The sequence below is a fragment of the Salarias fasciatus genome, chromosome 6 (genome assembly GCF_902148845.1).
Source record: "Salarias fasciatus chromosome 6, fSalaFa1.1, whole genome shotgun sequence".
Taxonomy (NCBI): domain Eukaryota; kingdom Metazoa; phylum Chordata; class Actinopteri; order Blenniiformes; family Blenniidae; genus Salarias; species Salarias fasciatus.
Window position 1 is genome coordinate 28293796 of NC_043750.1, and position 20036 is coordinate 28313831.

General features: G+C 39.2%; 1 protein-coding gene across 2 annotated transcripts in view; it reads left to right on the forward strand.

Moving 5' to 3' along the window:
- Window positions 1-3948: 3948 nt before the first annotated feature.
- The window catches only part of LOC115391154 (phospholipid-transporting ATPase ABCA1-like), a 33080-nt gene continuing 16992 nt past the window's right edge, over window positions 3949-20036 (forward strand). For both annotated transcript variants that reach the window (XM_030095272.1, XM_030095274.1), the window contains exons 1-8: window positions 3949-4097; window positions 7483-7591; window positions 8748-8841; window positions 9783-9924; window positions 10069-10187; window positions 14934-15055; window positions 17014-17205; window positions 18640-18729. In XM_030095272.1, coding sequence (XP_029951132.1) covers window positions 7526-7591; window positions 8748-8841; window positions 9783-9924; window positions 10069-10187; window positions 14934-15055; window positions 17014-17205; window positions 18640-18729 — 825 coding nt within the window. In that variant the 5' untranslated portion in view covers window positions 3949-4097; window positions 7483-7525. The remainder of the gene's footprint in view (window positions 4098-7482; window positions 7592-8747; window positions 8842-9782; window positions 9925-10068; window positions 10188-14933; window positions 15056-17013; window positions 17206-18639; window positions 18730-20036) is intronic.

Here is a 20036-nt window from a genome sequence, read left to right on the forward strand (position 1 = left end):
TTCTGTTAAACTACTCCGGAGTCACCATCTGGAAGACAAGCCACGAAGCCAATTTGTCTAAAAGTTCATCAAGCGAGAAGCAAAGGCCGTAATAGGAATTGTGCAAATGTTTGCTTTTTACTCTGTAAATAAGAAAACTTTTACAAATTGCAATTGTTTAAGTGTCCATATGATCCCAAAGTGAGCTCCCAGCCACACACACAAAAAAATCCAGTGTATTGCAGCTTCCATCAGCAAAACGTGCCTCTTTGTTGCAACATGGATCAATATTTATGTTTTAATGGTTTGTGTAGTTTTCAGCCATTTAATATGGTAGAGAGGAAAAAACTCATCACTGCTTGAATCAAACAGTGCATTATCAGTGGGAATGGTTTAAAAAACAGATATTTTGCTGCATCTTAAAGAAATGCTATTAAGAATATCCATCCTGGATTGATGGACAGTTTTGTTTTATTGTAATTTTATTCTTTTATTGAGTAACTACTTGTGACCTTTCACCCACTTTACCCAACATTATTGGCAGGAAATAAATCTCAGGATTTTGCTTAAAGTTCCTCTTTTAGACTACATTTGGACTTTGTTTAATCGTGGTGGGAGGCAGCCGCTCACTCAGACGTGCACAAATCCTCCAGCCACTGGCTGGAAATCACAAGTAAAGTGTCCACGGCTGCAGATGTAATATGTAAACCAGTCGCACCAGTCTGTCACTGTTTACCCACAGATGGTTCGAAAATGACGCATCTTCAGCGCAGACAGCAGAAAAGGAAACTGAACATGGTTGATGTATAAATTGCAGCACTTCTTGTCCAAAGTAGAGCGCACTGCCATTCCTTTGCGATGTTCTTCATTTCCTCCACCAATGGGAGCGTCTGCGCACGTGTCCTGCTGTTCTCATCCAGCTGCGGTCTGAGTCAGGCTTTGACGGTTAAAAGTGCAAATGAAGCAATGACAAGTTAACATTCATCCATTTTCTAAGCGGCTTATCCTGCTCAGGGTCACTGAGGGTTGGAGACTATCCGAGCAGCGGTGGAGAGTGTGTGCACGCTGTCTGTTGGAGAGCCAACACACACACAGGCAGACAGAGAGAGAGAGACACACATAGTAATGCTTTCTTGAAAACACAAAAGAGGAAAAATGTCAGTAAAGTGAAGTATAATTACAGGAATAATCGTGTGTCGTCTTGGAGAGATAAGAGGGATGGAGTGTTACAGTATGAAATATGCAAATTAGGTATCTTTGTACACTCTCCCTTATCAGATGGGATGTTGGATTTGAGCTGTGGGCTTACATAACATTTTACTTCATACATAAAATAATGTGTACAAATCTATATTGAGATTCAGGATTATTTTTCACATACATACTAAATGTCCTAAATGTGTACATTACAGTATTTTAATATACAACTAATTGTATTCTCCCATTTCACGATACTGACATACGTAGGTTTTGGAGTCACACAAAATAAGAAGAGACTGTTCAAAATGTTAACTCTTTCTAACAGAAACTGATTTATGAGCTCGATACAACTGAAGATATGTCTTTAAAAGGTAATGTGATTTTTAAATCGTGTTGCTAATTCATCAAATGTACTGTGAATTTATGTTGATGTTACTTTTAAGTTTCATTTTGGTCAGTAATTGGTAATGATAATACAAGACAATGCTGATATCAAGGCATGGCAAACTGCTAAAATACGCAACGTGTGTTTTAATATGCATGCACACAAACTGATGTTAAATGTAACAGATTATGAGGTGTTTACTTGGTAAGATACAGATATCTATTGTAAACTTCAGCTTTAATGACTCAGTTTTGTACTAAAAGCAACACTTCACAAAGCCATTCAGTGGATGTATTCCCTCATTAGAGACAGCCATTACATGACACTGTTATAATACAGGATTAATTTAATCTCTGTATGATTTACTCATATCTGGGTCTGATGAATCTTCAGAACATCAGTTGAGACTGCAGGTGGAAGATATAGATGATGAAATATCACTACAAGACTGGTTAGGAGTGAGTGTGTATAAAAGCTCAGAAACAGTTAACAGCAACCCAAAACTTATTCAGGATAAATGGCTGTTGCAAACATATACATACAGTGTAACTCCAGTCAAACTGCACAAGTTTAATAATATCATTCCCGATCCATGTATAAATACAATAAAGCAAGAGGAAGAATGTACCACTGCATGTGGGAATGTGCAAAAGTGAAATCCTTCTGGCAAGAAATTTTGAATATGATTGATCACATATTTGACAAGAAACTACCGCTGAACACCAAGCTTTTTATTCTGGGTATATATCCAACCATACCATAACTACAAAGGATAGAATCTAGATTTGTGTATGGAGGCAAAATGTACCATTTCCCTTCAATGGAAAAATGTTGATGGACCAAGAATTGGAAGATGGATTACAGAGATGGCATTAAACATGACAATGGAAAAGATAACATGCATTATTAAACAGAAGTAACATGTGTTTGACGACATCTAGAGACCTTTTATGTTTCTTACGTAAGACATGATGCTAATATTTGTAACTTGTTTCAGCAGGAGGAGGCTATGAGAGAGTAGCATAATGCTCTGAGAAACACCCTTGAAATATGTCTGAATTATTTGTTTATTAATTCATAGGGAGTGTGTGCATATATGTGTGTATATGCATGTGTTTCTGAGCCTACATGGGCATGTATGCATTAGTATTATTTTATTATCCAGTCATTTTTAATTATTTATTTATTTTCTTTTATTAACTGTTTGTTCTTTACTTGTTTTGTGAGGGGAATATCGGATGGGAGGGAGAACAGGGAGGACAAGTTTTTTTTCTTTTTGTGACAGTGATTTGCTGTGACTTGCAAACAAAACTAACAAACACATTAACAAAAAAAGTCACACTTGACTTAAAGATACACCTTCTTTGTTCACTTCGCTAAATGATGCATCTGCACACTTCAACACCAGAAGGCTGTTTTGAGAGTCATGTTTTTTAATATTAAAAAAATGTTTTAAAGACCATCTTAACTCAGTTCACCCTATATACGTAAATTCAATGGAGATATTTTAAATGTCTAGCGTGAATCTATGGCTATGGACTTCACTTTAAAGTTTGAGAGAGCTTAGAGTTTACAAATGACAAGAAATGCTTTCAGTTCCTGGGATAGCTGAGAAAAGTAAACACCCTCAATCGTTGAACAGAGGAGCCATCAAGAACATGAGATCACGCTGCATCTTGGTCTGGAAGAGTAAATCTGCTGACCTTAGGTCTTCATAAATTATCGACAGAAGCAGCAGAACATACCCTTAATGTCTTTTTTCCATCTAAGCTGACATGAAAAAATATCTAAGAATATGACGAACAACCCTATAACCCTTCTCAATAAGCACTTTTGTAATCCAAAGGGAGAGGCCATTTATGCAGAGTCTGGAGTCTGCAACAACTTTGTCTTTGTCTGATTATTATGGACTCATCCATGTGTGGCACTCCTGTATGCATTAAGTGATTAACTATTTAAGTAACAACACGTCTTAAATAAAGAAGAAGAAAAAGAACAGCAATAATATGACACCAACTGTGATTCTAATAAAAATACAGTAAAATAACATGATCATATCATCACCCTGTGTATTACACGTGATTTTTTTTTAATTATTGTTTTTGATTAGACACTGTCGCCTTTAGTTTTCTGTTCTATTCCAAACTATTATATCGAATTGCTCTGCCTGAAATGAAGATGTTAGCAGTAGGTTAATTGAATGTGGAGCTGGTTAATTGAAAAGCAGCGTGCAGGAAGGATGCTCCGAGGTGTCGCTGGCCCTTTAAGGGATGTTTTGCCTCTGCACGTGCTTGCCTTATATGGGAGCAGCAACAAACGGTGACCGTTAGTTACCTCTGCTGCTCGTCTCCGCTCCGCATCGAGCCGCGCTATAAAAGCCCGGAGGAGGAGAAAAAGACTGTTTTGTCAGACGCTGAGAGAACCGGAGAACCATAACGGCCGTGGAACGCATTCTATCCAGTGTTTTTAACTTATCCGGCAGGATGACTGTCAGCTTATGAGAAGCGAAGGAGCGGATATTCAATAAAAATCGGTGAGTCCAAAGCTTTGTTCGGAGTTTTTTTTTTAATGAATTTCTGAGTGTCTTTGTTCAACAAAGACATGGAATAACGAAAAGATTAACAAACCATTCCCTGCGTGCCATCATTTTAATATGCATTTTTTACTGAGCAAAATCAAGCAAAAAAAATGTTTTTTTCAATATTTTGCTGCTTTTCAATTGCGAACTAATTGCGTGTGATTTTATTCAGTTTAACCGAGCAAGTCTGGCCATGAATGAGAGCATGCTGATTAGACATTATATTTTAAAGCTAATGTCAACGTTTGTGTAAAATAACAACAGATTCTGAAGATTTTTGCTTCTTTTCGGTGCTTCAAGATGTTTTTTGACGTGACTACTGTGAAGGTAGCTATAGTGTAAAACAAGTTTTCCGGTGAAGCTTTTCAAAATAAAAGTATATTTGTTGCGACTTCTTTCTTTTGTGGAAAATGTGGACTTAGTGTGAGACTTAGGAAACAAAATACAGCCTTATGTTATATAAAAGTTGCCTTTAAGTCGTATATAATAATACTTCTAAAGTTATCCAATAAGGTTTGCAGGGAGGTGATCGAGATGAGGGTTTTTTTTTTTACGTGGAATTTAATTGTGAAGGCCCATCCACTTCGCTTGGGGTGTGATTTCCGTTAACTTCAGCGAGCGCTTCTTGTGGTCAGAATCGCGCTGCTGATTGACCGACAGTAACCTCAGTTCAGCAGAACAATGAAACAGACGCACAAAAGTCACTCAAATGGCCAATATATCGCGAAATGCTGCTGCGGTGTGGGGTTTTGTGGTGAAAAATATGATGATTCATTAATCAACTAAAAATCAAGTGTTTTTTTTTACAAAAATGTTATTTTCCTTCTCGTGGGTTGTTTTGTTTGCTTGTTTGTCTTGTCTTCTTATTGAGCACGATGTGTCCATCAGTGAGTGTACGTGTACGCTGTCGTATAACAACGTCGACAAAATGGCATGCTCCCTGATATCATGTCTGCAAAAAAGGTCCCATGTATCCGAAACCCAGTGTCGAATTTAGATTGTTTTCCTCAAAACCCAATCTCTCCATCCTGGGATTAGTTATGCATTTGCATGTGATTTTATGGAACAATGGACAGATGAAGTTGAAGAGAAACATGTCTGTGTGATATAACACGTGAGCAAGGATTGATGGTAAACAAGTATATATTTATATATATATAATATATTTTTTTTAACATGTAGTCTTATTGTGAGCCGCTAGAGGCGTACTCGCTCTGCACCATTTGGGCTGCACATCACCGAGAGAGGAGACGCACTTGTCTCTGCATACCTTGTTTTTCTCAGTGCATTTCATTAGATTCGTGGTGGGATTCACGCTTGACTGATTGTAATGTAACCGAAAATATCCCTATAATCAAGCAGATGCACAGTCACACGCGGATCTGGTTGCTTGTTTGTTGTCGTTGTTTTTTGTTTTTTGTTTTTTTCAGTTTATGATAAGCAAACGCACTGTTCCGTTACGATTCGCAAAAAACATGATTCCGTTGCAAATGACTTCCAGTGCTCAAACAAGGGTGGAAGTGTAGGAAACTAGATGAGTAAAAAGGTGAGTCTTTCTGAAATCTGATAGAAAGGTTGTCTTCCCCCCTGCCAGGTCCGAGCTGTAGAATCTGAAAACAAATAAATAAATAAATGAAGTAAAGATGTGACAAAGCCTTTGGCGACAGTGTGTCTGTCTTCAGGGTTCTTGATACAGAGTTAATGTTAAATTCCCCGTTCTACACCATGAAATGGCTGTGTTGAGAATGTTTGTTTTAATGATGTTTCTCCGAGCAAGTCTGCACCAGGGATTTCACATTATTCCTCAATGAAACAATGCAATGTTTGCTGCTGTTTAACTGAGTGACTTATAAGGAAAACAGCTGTACCTCTGAGGTAGATATTGTTCATGCACCAATGTGCTGTTTGTTGATCCCAAAGTCCATGTTAGTTATTTTTATTGCATCATTTGCTACATTCCGGGAGATTCAGTCAGTTGTGTGAAGCTGTGGAACATTTTGCAACTGAGCTGTTTGTTTAAAAGATAAGTGATGAGCATTAATTTCACAGCAGTCATAAAAAGATTCACCCAGGCAGACTCAAGACAGCAGGGCAACTGATTCAGTGTGTCCACAGGGTTAGAATTGGTGGAAAACCGAATAGAGACAAATTAAGTACTTGAAAAAGTCTACTTTGTTCGGCCTTTGAACATAAGATCAGTTGTGCTTAATCACAGCTCCTCTGTCCTTGACATTAACGTGTTGCCAACCCTCACTTTGCCACATCTTATCAGCTTCATTCCAATGAAAATAAAGTAGTTCAGTATAAAAACTAAGACAGCTTTGATTTTTCAGCCAAATATATATATATTTTTTTATACACATGCTACCAGATAAAAATAAATAACTGCCATGTTTTGGCTAAATTGTGTTGAGTTGTTTGGAATCACAGTTAGAACTGATAACACATTTTCTTCGGAACATATTACCCTAAACTAATCAACACACAATTCAAAGACTTTTGAATCTTTTAAAGGAAAAAACAAAGAGAAAACCAGGAGAACATCAAACCTGACTTGTTGATTAAGGAACTGGCATATGTGGCCACACTCTTGGTTAATTGTGTGTTTTTAATCAGACAACTAGATTGGATTTAACTTGATGACTTTCACTTTTAAATTAACTGAAACATTTGCAACAGTGAGGTGTTAACTAGTGAAGTGTGTGATGATAAATGGATTACCACCTATTTTCATCATGCTACCACTGCATTTGGCCCTCCACCACCCAGTCCTTCACGCGGCTGAGGAGAGGCTTGACCTTTGGACAGATGAGTCTACATGAAGTGCAGGTTTTTAGCGTTTCACAGTCAGTAGCTGGCATCCTGAGAGCTGCTGGATCTCCGGCTGGTCTGTGTTTTCAACTGGAAAAGGGTTTTATCCAACAGGTGAATGTGCATCATTTGCTCTCTTATAGATTTAACCATCATTGTCTGATGTGGGTTTTTGTTTGTTTGTGATTTTTTTGTTTGTTTGTTTCTGTGACCTTTTTTCATTCCCTTCACAGATGTGGCGTGATCAATCCAGCATTTTCTGACCACATATGAAATAGTTGCAATGTCCTTGGTCGCTGTTTGCTGATATAATAACTTTCAGTTCTGCTTTTGAATTACTTTTTACATAAATGTATGTAAGAGTTTCGTTTTGGGTCAACCAGCAAATTTTCTAAAGGAACCAAGTGGAGCAGGAGAGGAGCTTGCAGATCGTACTGTCCACCAAGTTTTCCTCTGGAAGACATTTTTTGATTTTGCGGGTCAGCGATCACAGTGGATGACCCTCTTTTCTGTCTTTTTGGGTCCGCAGTGAGGAGCAGGACAGTGCTCAGTGAGGCTGGGAAGACAGCAGTATGGCAGTCTTCACTCAACTGGGTTTACTGCTGTGGAAAAACTTCACCTACCGACGGAGACAGACGGTAAGTCGGAGACATTTACAAATATGGAATTACAGGACCAGCATTCTTTTATTTAAGAGCAGTTTCAGTGTTTCACGCTCCTGTTTGTTGAAGCTGTTTTATTTGTGTTCCCCACATAAATAGACTTTTTGAAATATATTTTTGGTTCCTTCTGTATTTTTTAATATAGTGCCCTCAACAATGCCTGCAGTTTTTTGACTGTGCTGCGAAAAACTTTCAAGAAAGTCACAAAAAATACAAATTTAAGTTGACAACTGGTGTTCATTGTGACATCCCAGTCAAGCTTTGTCTCTGCCACGTTGCCAGTGAATCAACTTTGACTCAGCAACTTTTTAATTTCCATGATAACGGCATCACAAAACTCTTATGAATATGGATTGCTGTGATGTGCATGTAGCTCACAGTACTATTAATGACGTGATTGTCCTCAAGCCTGCTTGGATTGAAAAGTGTTAGTTTTACAAATGACTGTGAGTCAGCTGAGGATGTGACAGCGACACAGTCACATGTCAGATCCATTAGCCTTTTACTCTCCCAAGTTGGTTGATGCCCACACAATCCAAGTTATGTTAATACAGTTCAGCTTCAGACTGCACTATAGTACATCTTTATGAGAGCGGGCTTTCCCGCGCACAATTAAGCCATTTGTCCATCAAGCAGAAAGCGTCCCTCAAAGTGACGGCTGTTGCTGCTTGACTTTCAGTCCAATTACTTCCAACAAAGAGATACAGTACATTTTCTAAGACAGTGGCTTTATTCTTTATCCCCACACTGTCTGCCTGTCGTGCCGTTTAAAGCTGAGACCGAGGCAGCTGAAGCACTCAGGCCATATGGAGCAGATGGACTCACCCATAGTCCCTTAAACCCACCAGACTGGACTCTTTCTCTCTGTGTGTCTGACTGTCTCCCCCTATTAACCCATATTGTTTAGCCAGACTCACGGCGGGATTACAGAACACAATGTCTGACACTGCTCTCGCACACACATACAAGTTATGCTGTTTTTTTTTTGTAATTCGTTTCTTTTAAATCATGTAAAACAACCTTTAAAGATTTAGAAGCTTCTAAGTTTCATTGAGAGGGATCCCTGTTTCTGGATTATAATAAAATGTGTAAAGTGGTGCATTTCTAACTTGTGTCATGTTTTTCATCGCAGATTCAGCTGCTGATTGAAATTGTCTGGCCCCTGTTCATCTTCTTCATTCTGATATCAGTACGAATACATTATCCACCCTACGAGCAACATGAATGTAAGTGGCCTTGATGCATGTTTTTTAAAGATTCAAATGTTTTTCGCTCATTTTTAGTGGGGGATTTGTCAAACTCCGGGCCTTTTTTGCATAAATTGTATTTAATCAGATTGAATTATACTTCTGTTAAAGTAGTGTCAGTTTAGGCTTAGTATTTGACACTTGGTTCTCTGTATGCCCAGCATCTGTCCCAGGTTTCATGGTCTTTTAGAAGGATCTGTTGGATTTGTCAATATTTGTTTCGCTGAGTGAACAAGTGATAGGACCTTTAGCACACGGTTTCATAACTTTGACCACAATTTAAGCTCAGTTAAACTTTCCAGGAGTTCCTCTTTAACAACTTAAAATTCACAGAGCAGTTAAAGAAAGAAAAGTACATTTTTACAAAAGTGTAAAAGTGGATGCATGTGTTTGTACCGTAAATTCACATGTGCTGTAGTCCTACATGTTTGTGCGAGTTTTAAAGTGTAACAAATATATTTAACTACACAGGCTACATACGTTGTGTTCACAGCAACACTTCACTGCAAGAGTATTGATCTCAGATAGCAGTGTGTCAGGGTCAGGTCCAAATTATTTAACTTAGTAAACTCAAAGATGTCGGCTAACCTCATTATCATCTTTCTCTCCCCTGCGCTTATCTTTTGGTTTCATGGCAGTTAAAGGGAGCAGGAAAAGTAAAACTCACAGATAAGACATTGACAAAGTCAGCACTTTAAAAGAAAAATCATGAAAGTGTTTAATGGTAGTGGGAAAGTAAATGTTTCATCTCGTTTTCAGATTGACTTCATTCCTCTCAACATTTTATTCTATAATAAGACACAATTTATTTAAAGTGTAAAACATTTGCATGATTTGCAGAAAATAACTAATCCCTCTTTTTCAATGATTGACAACTGTAAAAAAAAAAAACAACCGACAACTGTGTTCCTATTTTACAGGCCACTTCCCAAACAAGGCCATGCCTTCGGCAGGTACTCTGCCCTGGGTACAAGGCATCATCTGTAACGCCAACAATCCCTGCTTCCGTAACCCGACACCTGGAGAGAGCCCTGGGATCGTTGGCAATTTCAATGACTCTATGTAAGTTGAGGAAAATGATTCATTGGCTTTAACATATACCGTAAAGTCATTTGCATACAATTTCTATCCTTGTAATTGTTTCCCCAGTTGTCTCCACAGTCAGTCTAATTGTACCTAATTCTTATCTTCTTCAATCATCATCAGAATCTCTCGTCTGTTCATCGATGCTAAGAAGATCCTGCTCTACACTCAGAATGATAAGAGCTATGAAGGCTACAAGGGACTGCTGAGGGCGTTAAGGAAGCTGCAGAAGAACACTGCTCGTAAGAACATACCTTTGATTATCTGTTCCTTTTGCATTCATGTATTTGACTGATAAGCTGACGGTCACCTACTCTATTGTCATTGATGACGTAGTTACTTATTTTGCCTTCCAAAGTAGTTTTATTCGCATAGATTTAAATGGGTTTGACTCCTTGAGGCATTAATAAGCGCTTATTGAATTGTGAGTCGGTGATTGAGATCAGTAAATTAAGAAAAAAAGGGATTACACTTGTGGTTCAACCAGATAAAATCACTTGACAAGGTGATATTTACAGTGTTTGAGTAAATGTAGCCGATGAGTTCCCCCAATCTTGAGAGCCTCCTTATCACTGCCGGCCAGCTGGAGTGGCCCCATCGCTGAAGCAGCAAGCGGGTGTTGTACTTCTCTGCTGGTACATGCTGTTCAGGGTGGTACAAGACAGAAAAACTAGAAAATTTTGCACCACCCTGGAAGTCATTGCATAATGGCAGCATAGGTTTGATAGTTTGCCTTGACTGGTACGTTTCTGCTTCCTGTGTGGGTGGACTGGCCAAAGACCGTTTGTCACCGATAGAACACATGATATCTCTGCTAACTCTGCTTTTAATTTCACTGACATTTCATGAAAGAGAGAAGAGATTCAAGATCAGCGGCAGTGAAAGGTCATCTTTCTAAAATAGAATGTCCTGGACTTTGTGATGCTGATTTAGTCAAAACAAGTTGGAAAAAAGCTGTGTGGACCTCTGTCTTTACTTCTGAAAAACAGGTGTAATCCAAAACACAGCCACGTGACTTTTTTTTTTCTTGATTTCCTTTGAGTACTCATTACTGATGGAATCATCATGAAAACAATCTCCAATCGCATTTTTGCGCTGAACAACGACACAAAGGCAACGAGGACAAAGAAATAAATCTAATATTAATATCATATAAAGCTGTAGGCCAATACGTAAGGGAGAGTATTACACTTTATCCTATAATGCTTTCCCCTTACATAGGCAAATTCATAAGGGGAAAGCATTAGAGGACAGAGTGGGAGCAGTAAGCCGCTGTGAGCTGCCGCTCTCTGTAAATTGCAACAGCAAAATCTAGGTGTCTAATTACATTGGTTCTTCTTCTGTTAGCTCCACTAATGGGACATTTCTCTGATAATCATGGTAATCAGCTCATTTAACTTCTATAAAAAGAGCTTTATTAGTGCTTTCTCATCAGCTCTTCATGTGAAGATGTATTGAGTCATTTGAAATGTATATAACGACTCCTACAAAGGATGGCAGGGTCTGAAAGACAAATAAGCTTATATATCAGAAGAAATGAATATTTTTTTCCCATGTTTTTTGGGGAAACATCTATTTAATTTGCTAATTTCTCAAGCAAATTAGATGAAATGTCTTCAAATTGTTTTGTATTCTCTGTCTTCATTTGACAACACAGCCAAGTAATAGAGCCGGTACTGATGATCCATCACTTTTTACTTGAAATAAACAGATCCATAATTGTATTTATTTCTTTTCTTATTTCATTTTGGCGATTCATTTAATTCTAACAGAGCTTTTTGTGCATGTGGACCCTTCACCACAGCTGATTATTTTAATGTGCTGTGGGCTGACAGTGCTCAGTTTCATATTCTGCTCAGTGTTTGTCTTTAATCCACAAAAGAGGATGCACTGAGACCGCCGCGTGTGTGAACAGAGCTGCTGCTGCAGCGTGACGCCATAAGAATAACAGGCTGGATCAAAGAGCTGAGAGTGGAGCACCTCACGTGTCCATTAATAATTCAGCAATTGATGGGGTCAGCGAGTGAGATTCAGGGAAAAGAGACGCTGACGTGTTTTGGGTAGAGATGACTTTTATGGCAATAGATACCGAGATTGGTCTCCTGGGATTTACCTTTAGTCTGTGTCTGTTAGATTCCTGTTTTATGACGGTACAGAAAGAGATAATGATTTTAACACAGTGTTGAAACATTCAGAAGAGTACAGCATTAATTCTTGAAGTGTTTTTGTTACACTAAAGAGAAATAGATATAACATTAGAATATTTTTATGCTGCGCTTGACTTTTTTGTCCCTTGTACTTGTTCCTTCCCAAAAGGGATGCATATTGATGATATTAAATGAGGATGTCTGACATATTTAACCTTTCTGAAAACCCAATTTTAGTCAAAAGCTGACTGAATCTGACCTTTTCAAATGGAGAATTTGCATTGAAATCATAAAATATTGAGGATCTGTGATCAATTTGTCTGGTGATGCAGCCTCAACCCTTCAATCAGTGTGTCATATTCAGCTGTAAAGGACATGAGAACCAATCAGGATACCGTCATGTCCCAAAAATGCCCCGATTCAAAGGGCCTACAACGTAATCATGCTGTAAAAACAGCAGTTCACACATATGCAGACGATCCCAATTTCTTTTCTTTTCCTTTTTTTTTTGACCGTCCAACAACTTGTGGTTCTTGAGAGTCCACCAATCACACAGCCATTTTGTGAGTCGATTTCTCTCCTTGATGCAATGATGCAGCAGCCAAGCTTTATTAGCCTGATATTACTGGTTTAAACAAATGCTTGTTTGCCACCCATATTTAGGGATATGTTGTTCCGCAAAGATTACAACCTGTTTGTAGACCAGTTTGTCCAGCAGTGTCACTGGTGACTAAGGTGTGTTATGTCAGGGTTGTTTGATTAATAACAGAATAAGCACTCCCAGGAACTTGTGCAGGCTTGTTAATGGAGGGTTTTCGGTGATACCCATCTGCCTACAACATACTCAAAACACAAACAAACCCACAAACAAACCCAGATAAGAAGATACTTCGTGTTGTCTTACTTCAAAAATGATGGCTTTGGCCTTGATCTCTGAGTGGATTTAAACCACTTAGATCATAGAAATTAAAACAACAAACAGATCAGATAACAGATCAGATAAAACACTCGAGCAAAGATATATTTGAGCTTGGTTGTGCCATTCAGACTGGTGTGTCCTGAAGGACCTCAGGATGCAGCGCACCCTGGGAGATATAACTTCCTTTTGGGATACTGATTAGGCCTTATTAGTACTCCCTGGTTGTTATCCACTGAGAGTTGAGGTCGCATGAAGACACACACACACACACGCACACACACAGGAGCACATTACAGACTCAGAGTTCTATGTCAAGAGCAGTAGGCCTACACTGTGTTAAACACATTCACCGCAGACTAGCAAGTGGCATGCACTCTGGTGCACAGCTTTGCATGCTGTAATATAGAGTGACACCAGACATGTGCCTCACAAACACCAAGAAACACACTGTTCTCTTTCACTTCCTCCCAGGGAACGTGCAGCTCAGCTGAAGCAAAGTGTTTCCTGAACGTGCATGTGTGTCTGTGCTTGTCATCTAGTCATAAAAGTGGAGGGCAGAAAAAGACTAACTGGAGGAGAGGGGATTGTAGAAGAGAGGATGGGGGTATTAGGACAATATTTAACATAATTTAACATTTAACTTATTAACAAGGCACTAGGAAGTGAAATCTAACTATTGCATAACTATTGTAGAAGAATTCAGATAACCTGTCATCGTTTGATTTTTGTGGTTTTAATTTTTTTATGAAGTTAAAGTCTCAGAATATTTCCAACTGAAATCAGTAAAATGTTTTAATGCATCAAGGTACATTGTAGCAGCAGCAGGCAAATACAGACATACACGTAGTTTTCCGTAAGCGAGCCGCTGACTCTCCACAAACTATTTCAGTTAAAGCACAGAACTTTCACAACTAGCCTCTTGCTCATGATGTGGAAGAATATGAGAAGAGATGGACTGAGAATTTTGGGGAGGATGAGTGTTGGCATGACAGAGCTATGAGAGAGTATTTGGAGCGAAGAGGAATGCACTATAGTAACCCCGACTTAGTATAAAACTTGTAAGACTTGCTGAGGAAAAGAGAAGTGCGTGTGCGTGTGCGTGTGCGCGTGCGCGTGCGTGTGTGTGTGTGTGGCTGCTGCGGCCACACAGCTGATCTAGGACAGTTTGAGAAATGGTTTGACTTCTGTGGAATGCATGAACGTCCTGAGAACTTTCAGAGTGCAGGCAGGACTGCGTGTCTGTTTGTAAAGTTGTTAGTATTCAAATGAACTTTTTGTGTCTTTTTAAAAAAAAATGCATGGCATCAGTTTGAGTCCATTTCTTATTGATGAATCACAAGTGATGATTATTTTCTCACTGAATCATGCATTACTGATTCTTTAATGGGACATACCAGTCTGGGGGTAAATGACAGAAATCATCATGGAAATTTGATGCCCTGGCTGTAGAGACTATATGGAGGCCATTTATGTGTATAAATGTGTTCAGGTGCATTTTGCGGCTTTTGTGGATTGTTTTACTTTTTATTGTTTCAGGTTTTATCTTTTCTGTTTCCAATCAACATATTTAACCAACAGAGAATAAATTACATCATATAAAATAGCTGCAAAACATTACAAAAGTGGGATCAAATCAATGTAAATAACGACACATAAGTATAGACTAAGACAGAAACAAGAAAACTGAAGTACATTTAAGCTTTTCCAGATGTAGGAAATGTATGATATGTAAACGTGTAATTGTCCTGTGTGAGAACGCTGCTTGCTTCCCCCTTTTTTCTTCTCTAAAAAAAACTGTTCCTAAAAAGTGATTCTTTCAGACAATAATTCAGCATGAACAGTATACGATTTTTTCAATAAATGTAAGGTGTGATAGTCTTTATTTCTTGAGTTTACCATGCTCTCCTGTATTTTTCTTCTAGGTTTCAAGCTGAAGGACTTTTTGAGAGACAACGAGACGCTTTCCCACTTTCTGCACCACAACGCATCTCTTCCCCATCACGCACTGAAACAGATTGTGGAGGCTGACGTGAACCTGGAGAAGGTAACATATTAAAATTTTTAAGCATTTGTTTTATGTAAAGTTTTTTGTTTTGTTTTTATTTCTACATGGTCACTGTTTAATCTTTTCTCTTCAATAAATAATATTAACTCACCTCTATGTTTAAAAGCTCATTCAGCCTCAGTACAAACACCAGCACCACTTCTTTGTCTTGTCCTCTTTACATATGCGATAATCATACTCCCTTGGCCACAGCGCTTGAGCATAAATCCAGTGACCTTGGCTTTACAGCGTCTGCTGGGCCACAGGACCCTGCTGTGTCACAGCTAAGCCCTTAATACCCGGGAGAAAAATCACAGTGGTTGGGGGTATCGAGGGCAGACAGCGGAGGTTGGGTATCTGTCGAGGCTATTTGGCAGTAACCTGTCTGTTATTTGCGATCCACGTTTTTTGAAATTAAAAACAGAAAGACACACTGTGATTTCTGATCACTTTTTTTTGTAACTCATCTATTGATGTTTCTCTCTCAAGCTTCCTTTCTTTCTCTTCATCTCAGCCTAAGTAAAAGCGCACGTGCACACAGCCGACACACCTCTTCCATTCCAACAATATGTATTAGTTTTCACCCTGTATCAATACCACTGATTGACTCGTCCTACCCAGCCCTCCTCAACAACAGCTTCCAATCCAGCCCATCACGTCATCCCTGTTGTTCAGTTGGAGGGCTGAAGTCACATGACCGCTCCTCCTCGCCCCTCCCTTCCCCACTCGCCTCCTCACGTGCAGAGACAGAAGCTCAAAGACGTTCACGTTGTGCCACCAGATTCTGTATGGATCAGGCTTTTTTCCTTTGACAGATGCTGATTAGAGACAGTATCACTAATTAGGCCAAGGATGCAGTGAAGACCACCAGCATAATTAAATGACTTCTAATTAAGACAAGCTTTAATATCACTGTGCTCCTTTGTATGGAGAATGACTGTATTTTATTTCTTCTATCACAATAAATGGACAAACATAAACAGATAAACGACTGAAATAGCAGAGGAAAACGATTTTCAGTTCTCTCTGGGAGGATGAGTGTGAGTCCCAGTGCTCCAAACAGACTCGCCGTGAGCCTTGATCTTTTTCCCAGTGAAAAGATTATCAGTTGCGGCTGATGTGCATGTTTGTGTGGATATACAGTATGTAGTCTGGCAGACATGATGGCATAACACTGAGCAGCCAAGGACGTTTAGAAGTCAGGCGGCTCTTTTCTCACACATGCACACACATCTTGACTCTGTCAGAGGAAAAAAGAGCCTCTCTGTCCAGTCCTTGAATGCGCTGATGTCCCAGAAAAGGACATTTTGTTTCTCGGCCTTCGTGGGCGCAGCTGTGCTCACTCTTCCAAATAATGTTTTGAACCTTTTTCTCTGTATTGCTAAAATTCTGAATTCTTTCTTGATGAAGATTATTTCACCATGAAACAAAATGACGACTGTTTGTTCCAGCCAAATGGGATTTGGGAATAGACTAGTACCAAGAGTTTACTGTTCGTCAAAAACATTTTCTGAGGATGTCCTTGGCATCGTCACAAAATCACGTTCATCTCAATATTCTCCCACTTGTTGCTCAATGAAAGGAAGCATTAAAGTTTTGTTCTCATGAGCCGCTTTTTTGGTCGAGTACTCAGTACTCTCCCAAGAGTCAGAGACAGCTCCGAAAGGGCCTCTTGTGTTGAAACACAAACTGTGGAAATCACCAAATATTGCATAACACCATTTGGATTGCAACTGCAACAGAGTGTCAAAGGTTTCCTCTTTATTTGAAATCTATTTTATCAATGTGATTTTATGTCGCTGTATATTTTCTCATTATTCACGTTCTGGTTGCTTGTTGTTGTTTTTTTTTCTTTTTTTTTTTTGTCTCTCTAATGAATTATATAATAATACACTGTCACATTAACACATGGCGTAATCTTAATGTTTCACCAGAATCCTTTCTTTTCCTGTGTACAGGTGCTCACCAAAGGATTTGGCTTCCACCTCAGAGACCTCTGTAACACCACCCCGCTGGAGGAGTTTGTTCACATTGCTGACCGCAACGTTTCCCGTCTGACTCAAGAAATAATCTGCAAGTCCTCCAGCGACTGGTTGAACAAGGCTCAGAGCCATTTCTTGTCCAATTTGGACTTTCTCAAACCCATTCGGGTAAGTCCATTCACTTGTTTATTTACAACCTGTTGAAATTCCACACAACACAGTTACTCAATTAAAAGACTTCATGCTTTATAGATGGGGATTAGAAAAAGCTTCAAAATAAGGAAAGACTATCAACCACACAGGAGATGTTTGGGAAGGAAACAGGAAAATAAACATATTGCAAGTGACCTTTTGGTATTTCCTGTGTAGAACTTGTAGGAGTAATAGATTTCAATCAACTGGAAGTAAAAATACTTGAAAATAGTTGAAACTGTGTTGCCTCAACAAGCTGCTTCTCTTATCAATGAATTCAAAACTTTAATGAGAAACAATATGAGCCTCTGGCTATGAACCAAAAACAACCCTTTCTCACATTGTTCTAGCAGATAACCTCAAAAAAAAAAAAAGATTCCTGGGAAGCACACATCCAGTCTCATGACTTTTCTGCTGGCTACGAAACATTTTCTGCTGTCTGGTTCTCTTTACTTGTTTCCTCTTGGCCTCTGTCCTTCCCTTCCTGTTAGTCTTTACCTCTCGCTGCCTGGTATTCCCGAACAGCCTGCCCCTTCCCATAAAACCCGTGACCTAAATGTGAGTCATGAAAATAAAGGTTGGGAAGAGGCGAACAAGACATGATGTGGTTTAGAACTTCTGTGTGAGAAAAGGACAAAAGATGACAAAGAAGAGAATGTCTCAGAAATCGTCACTGTTTTAGCAATGAATTGTTGTGGTTGTTGGGGATTTAGAGAGCAGAGATGGAGTCTTTCTGTCCCCTCGTTCCAGTTCTGGCTCACGGTCGACCTGATTCACTCTGAAACTATGTGTTGATTCAAGAAGCTCAGAGTCCAAGCTTTGTTAGAAGTTTGATGCAAGACTGCAAATTATTTCCATAGTTTCTAAACTTTGGACAAACGCACAAGAATTCTTGCATAACTCAGCCGTCCCTGTGCGTGGAAATGTGTGTGGAACAGAGATGTGCAGTAAAGTTGTGAGGAAAACAGGCAGCGATAAAAAAGAGTCAGTAAATGAAAGCTGAAGAGAGGGAGAGAGAGAGCAGATGAGCGATCTGCAGTGTCTTTCTGTTTTCCTGGATGGCTGTTCTGTCTTCAGCGACACCTGCGCTTTATCGAATGTCAGACATTCCAGCAGCTGACAAACTTAGAGTGACAGATGAGAAGACCACTTACACACACTGGCCCGGGGCAGTTTGACTGACGGGAACATGGGGGGTCAAGGTCACCCTGACATGTTGCTCTTGCTCAGCGCGCTTCTTTTATAATACTAACACAATATTCCTCCTTTTTTTTTCTTACTTATCTGTCATTTAAAAAAAGTATTTTCCTGTTTTCTTCTGTTTTTGTTTTTCATTTAACTATCACATTTCTGCCCATTTGATGATGAACCACAGAAAGAAATGTAATGATCCATCTTGTTGCCCAACAGAGGGACGTGAAATCAGACCCGAAAATTGTCCAAGAAGTCTCAGCTGCAACCGACAATCTTCTGGCGAGCCTGGGAGCACTGGCCGTGGAGGTAAATACCCCACACTCATATAGAGTAAACTTTGCCCACTCATGTTCAAACAGAGCTACTGAAGTATTTGTTTCCAAGGTTCAGTTGTCATCAGCTCTGTTCGTGGATGAAATCAATTCTTACCAGGAATCAGGTCTCAGTGAAGTAATAATAAGGCAGGGCTTTGTTGATTACCGCACAAACCCACAGGCACAGCCTCTTCTTGGAACTTTAATTCATAGGAAACACATGCTGATGTAATCAGATTCATTTATGTAAATATACTAAAACCAGTAAATTTCAATTTATGAAAGATCTGCAACGAATTTGTTGAAATTGGCAAGCTGCGTACACAAGCCTTACTCAGCCTTTAACCAGCTGCGCTGTCCTCGCCATCTCGTTTACACGAAAACAAACAATATAGGCTCACGTGCACACGCGCTCACATACACATGAGTGGCCAAAGCAAATGTAGCTGAGCCTGAGCTGCTGGAATGCAGTGAGAACAGAGAGGGGCAGCAGTTGTTGGTACCAACACACACAAATGCAACACAGCCCCCTTTCTCTTCGGCACATGTGCTGCTGATTTGGCAAAACTTAAAAACCCAGCTGTGCTTGCAGGTGTGTGTGTGTGTGTGTGGGTAGGCGTAGCTGTGCATGTCTGTCCTTATTCACTGTTATTTAGCCTTAGGAAGTAATTTTCTCCCCTCTTCACTCGATACGTTGTAGCTGTTTTTGTAACATTATGCAGAAAGCAAACAATAACACATTTTTACCTGCAAAATGAAACAAGAAAAAACATTATGAACAAAATTATGACCATAATTCATAGTTTCTCAATTTTCCCGTTAGCCCATATTGATTATTTTGAACTTATGTGGAAACCAGGAATTTATTTCAGGTTGTTGACACTGGAGATACCAATACACAATTTCCCAAAAGTATCAAATTATTTCCTGTTTGGTAGCAGATTATATGGGTTTGCTTCGCACGCCAAAAAATGAGGTATGTGCCTGGCACAATTGTTCAAATGCACTCTCGTAACCTCTGTTTCTTAACCAGTAATCATCTGCTCGCTGTTTTTCATTACAGAGATTATCGCTATTGGAAGGCTAAAAGAGTCAATGCTTAGATGTATTTTTATGTTGAAATCTATTCAGGATTTTCAAAAAGGTTCATTGCTAGCCATGTGGCGAATTCGAGATCACTCAGTGTTTAAAGTATTGGATTGTTGCTTCACTTTGTTCCCAGAGAGACTCTGAAAAGAGCAGAATCGCAGTTTGCTCTGGTGTTTTTGGAGGTACTTCAGGAAAAGTTGATATTGTGAA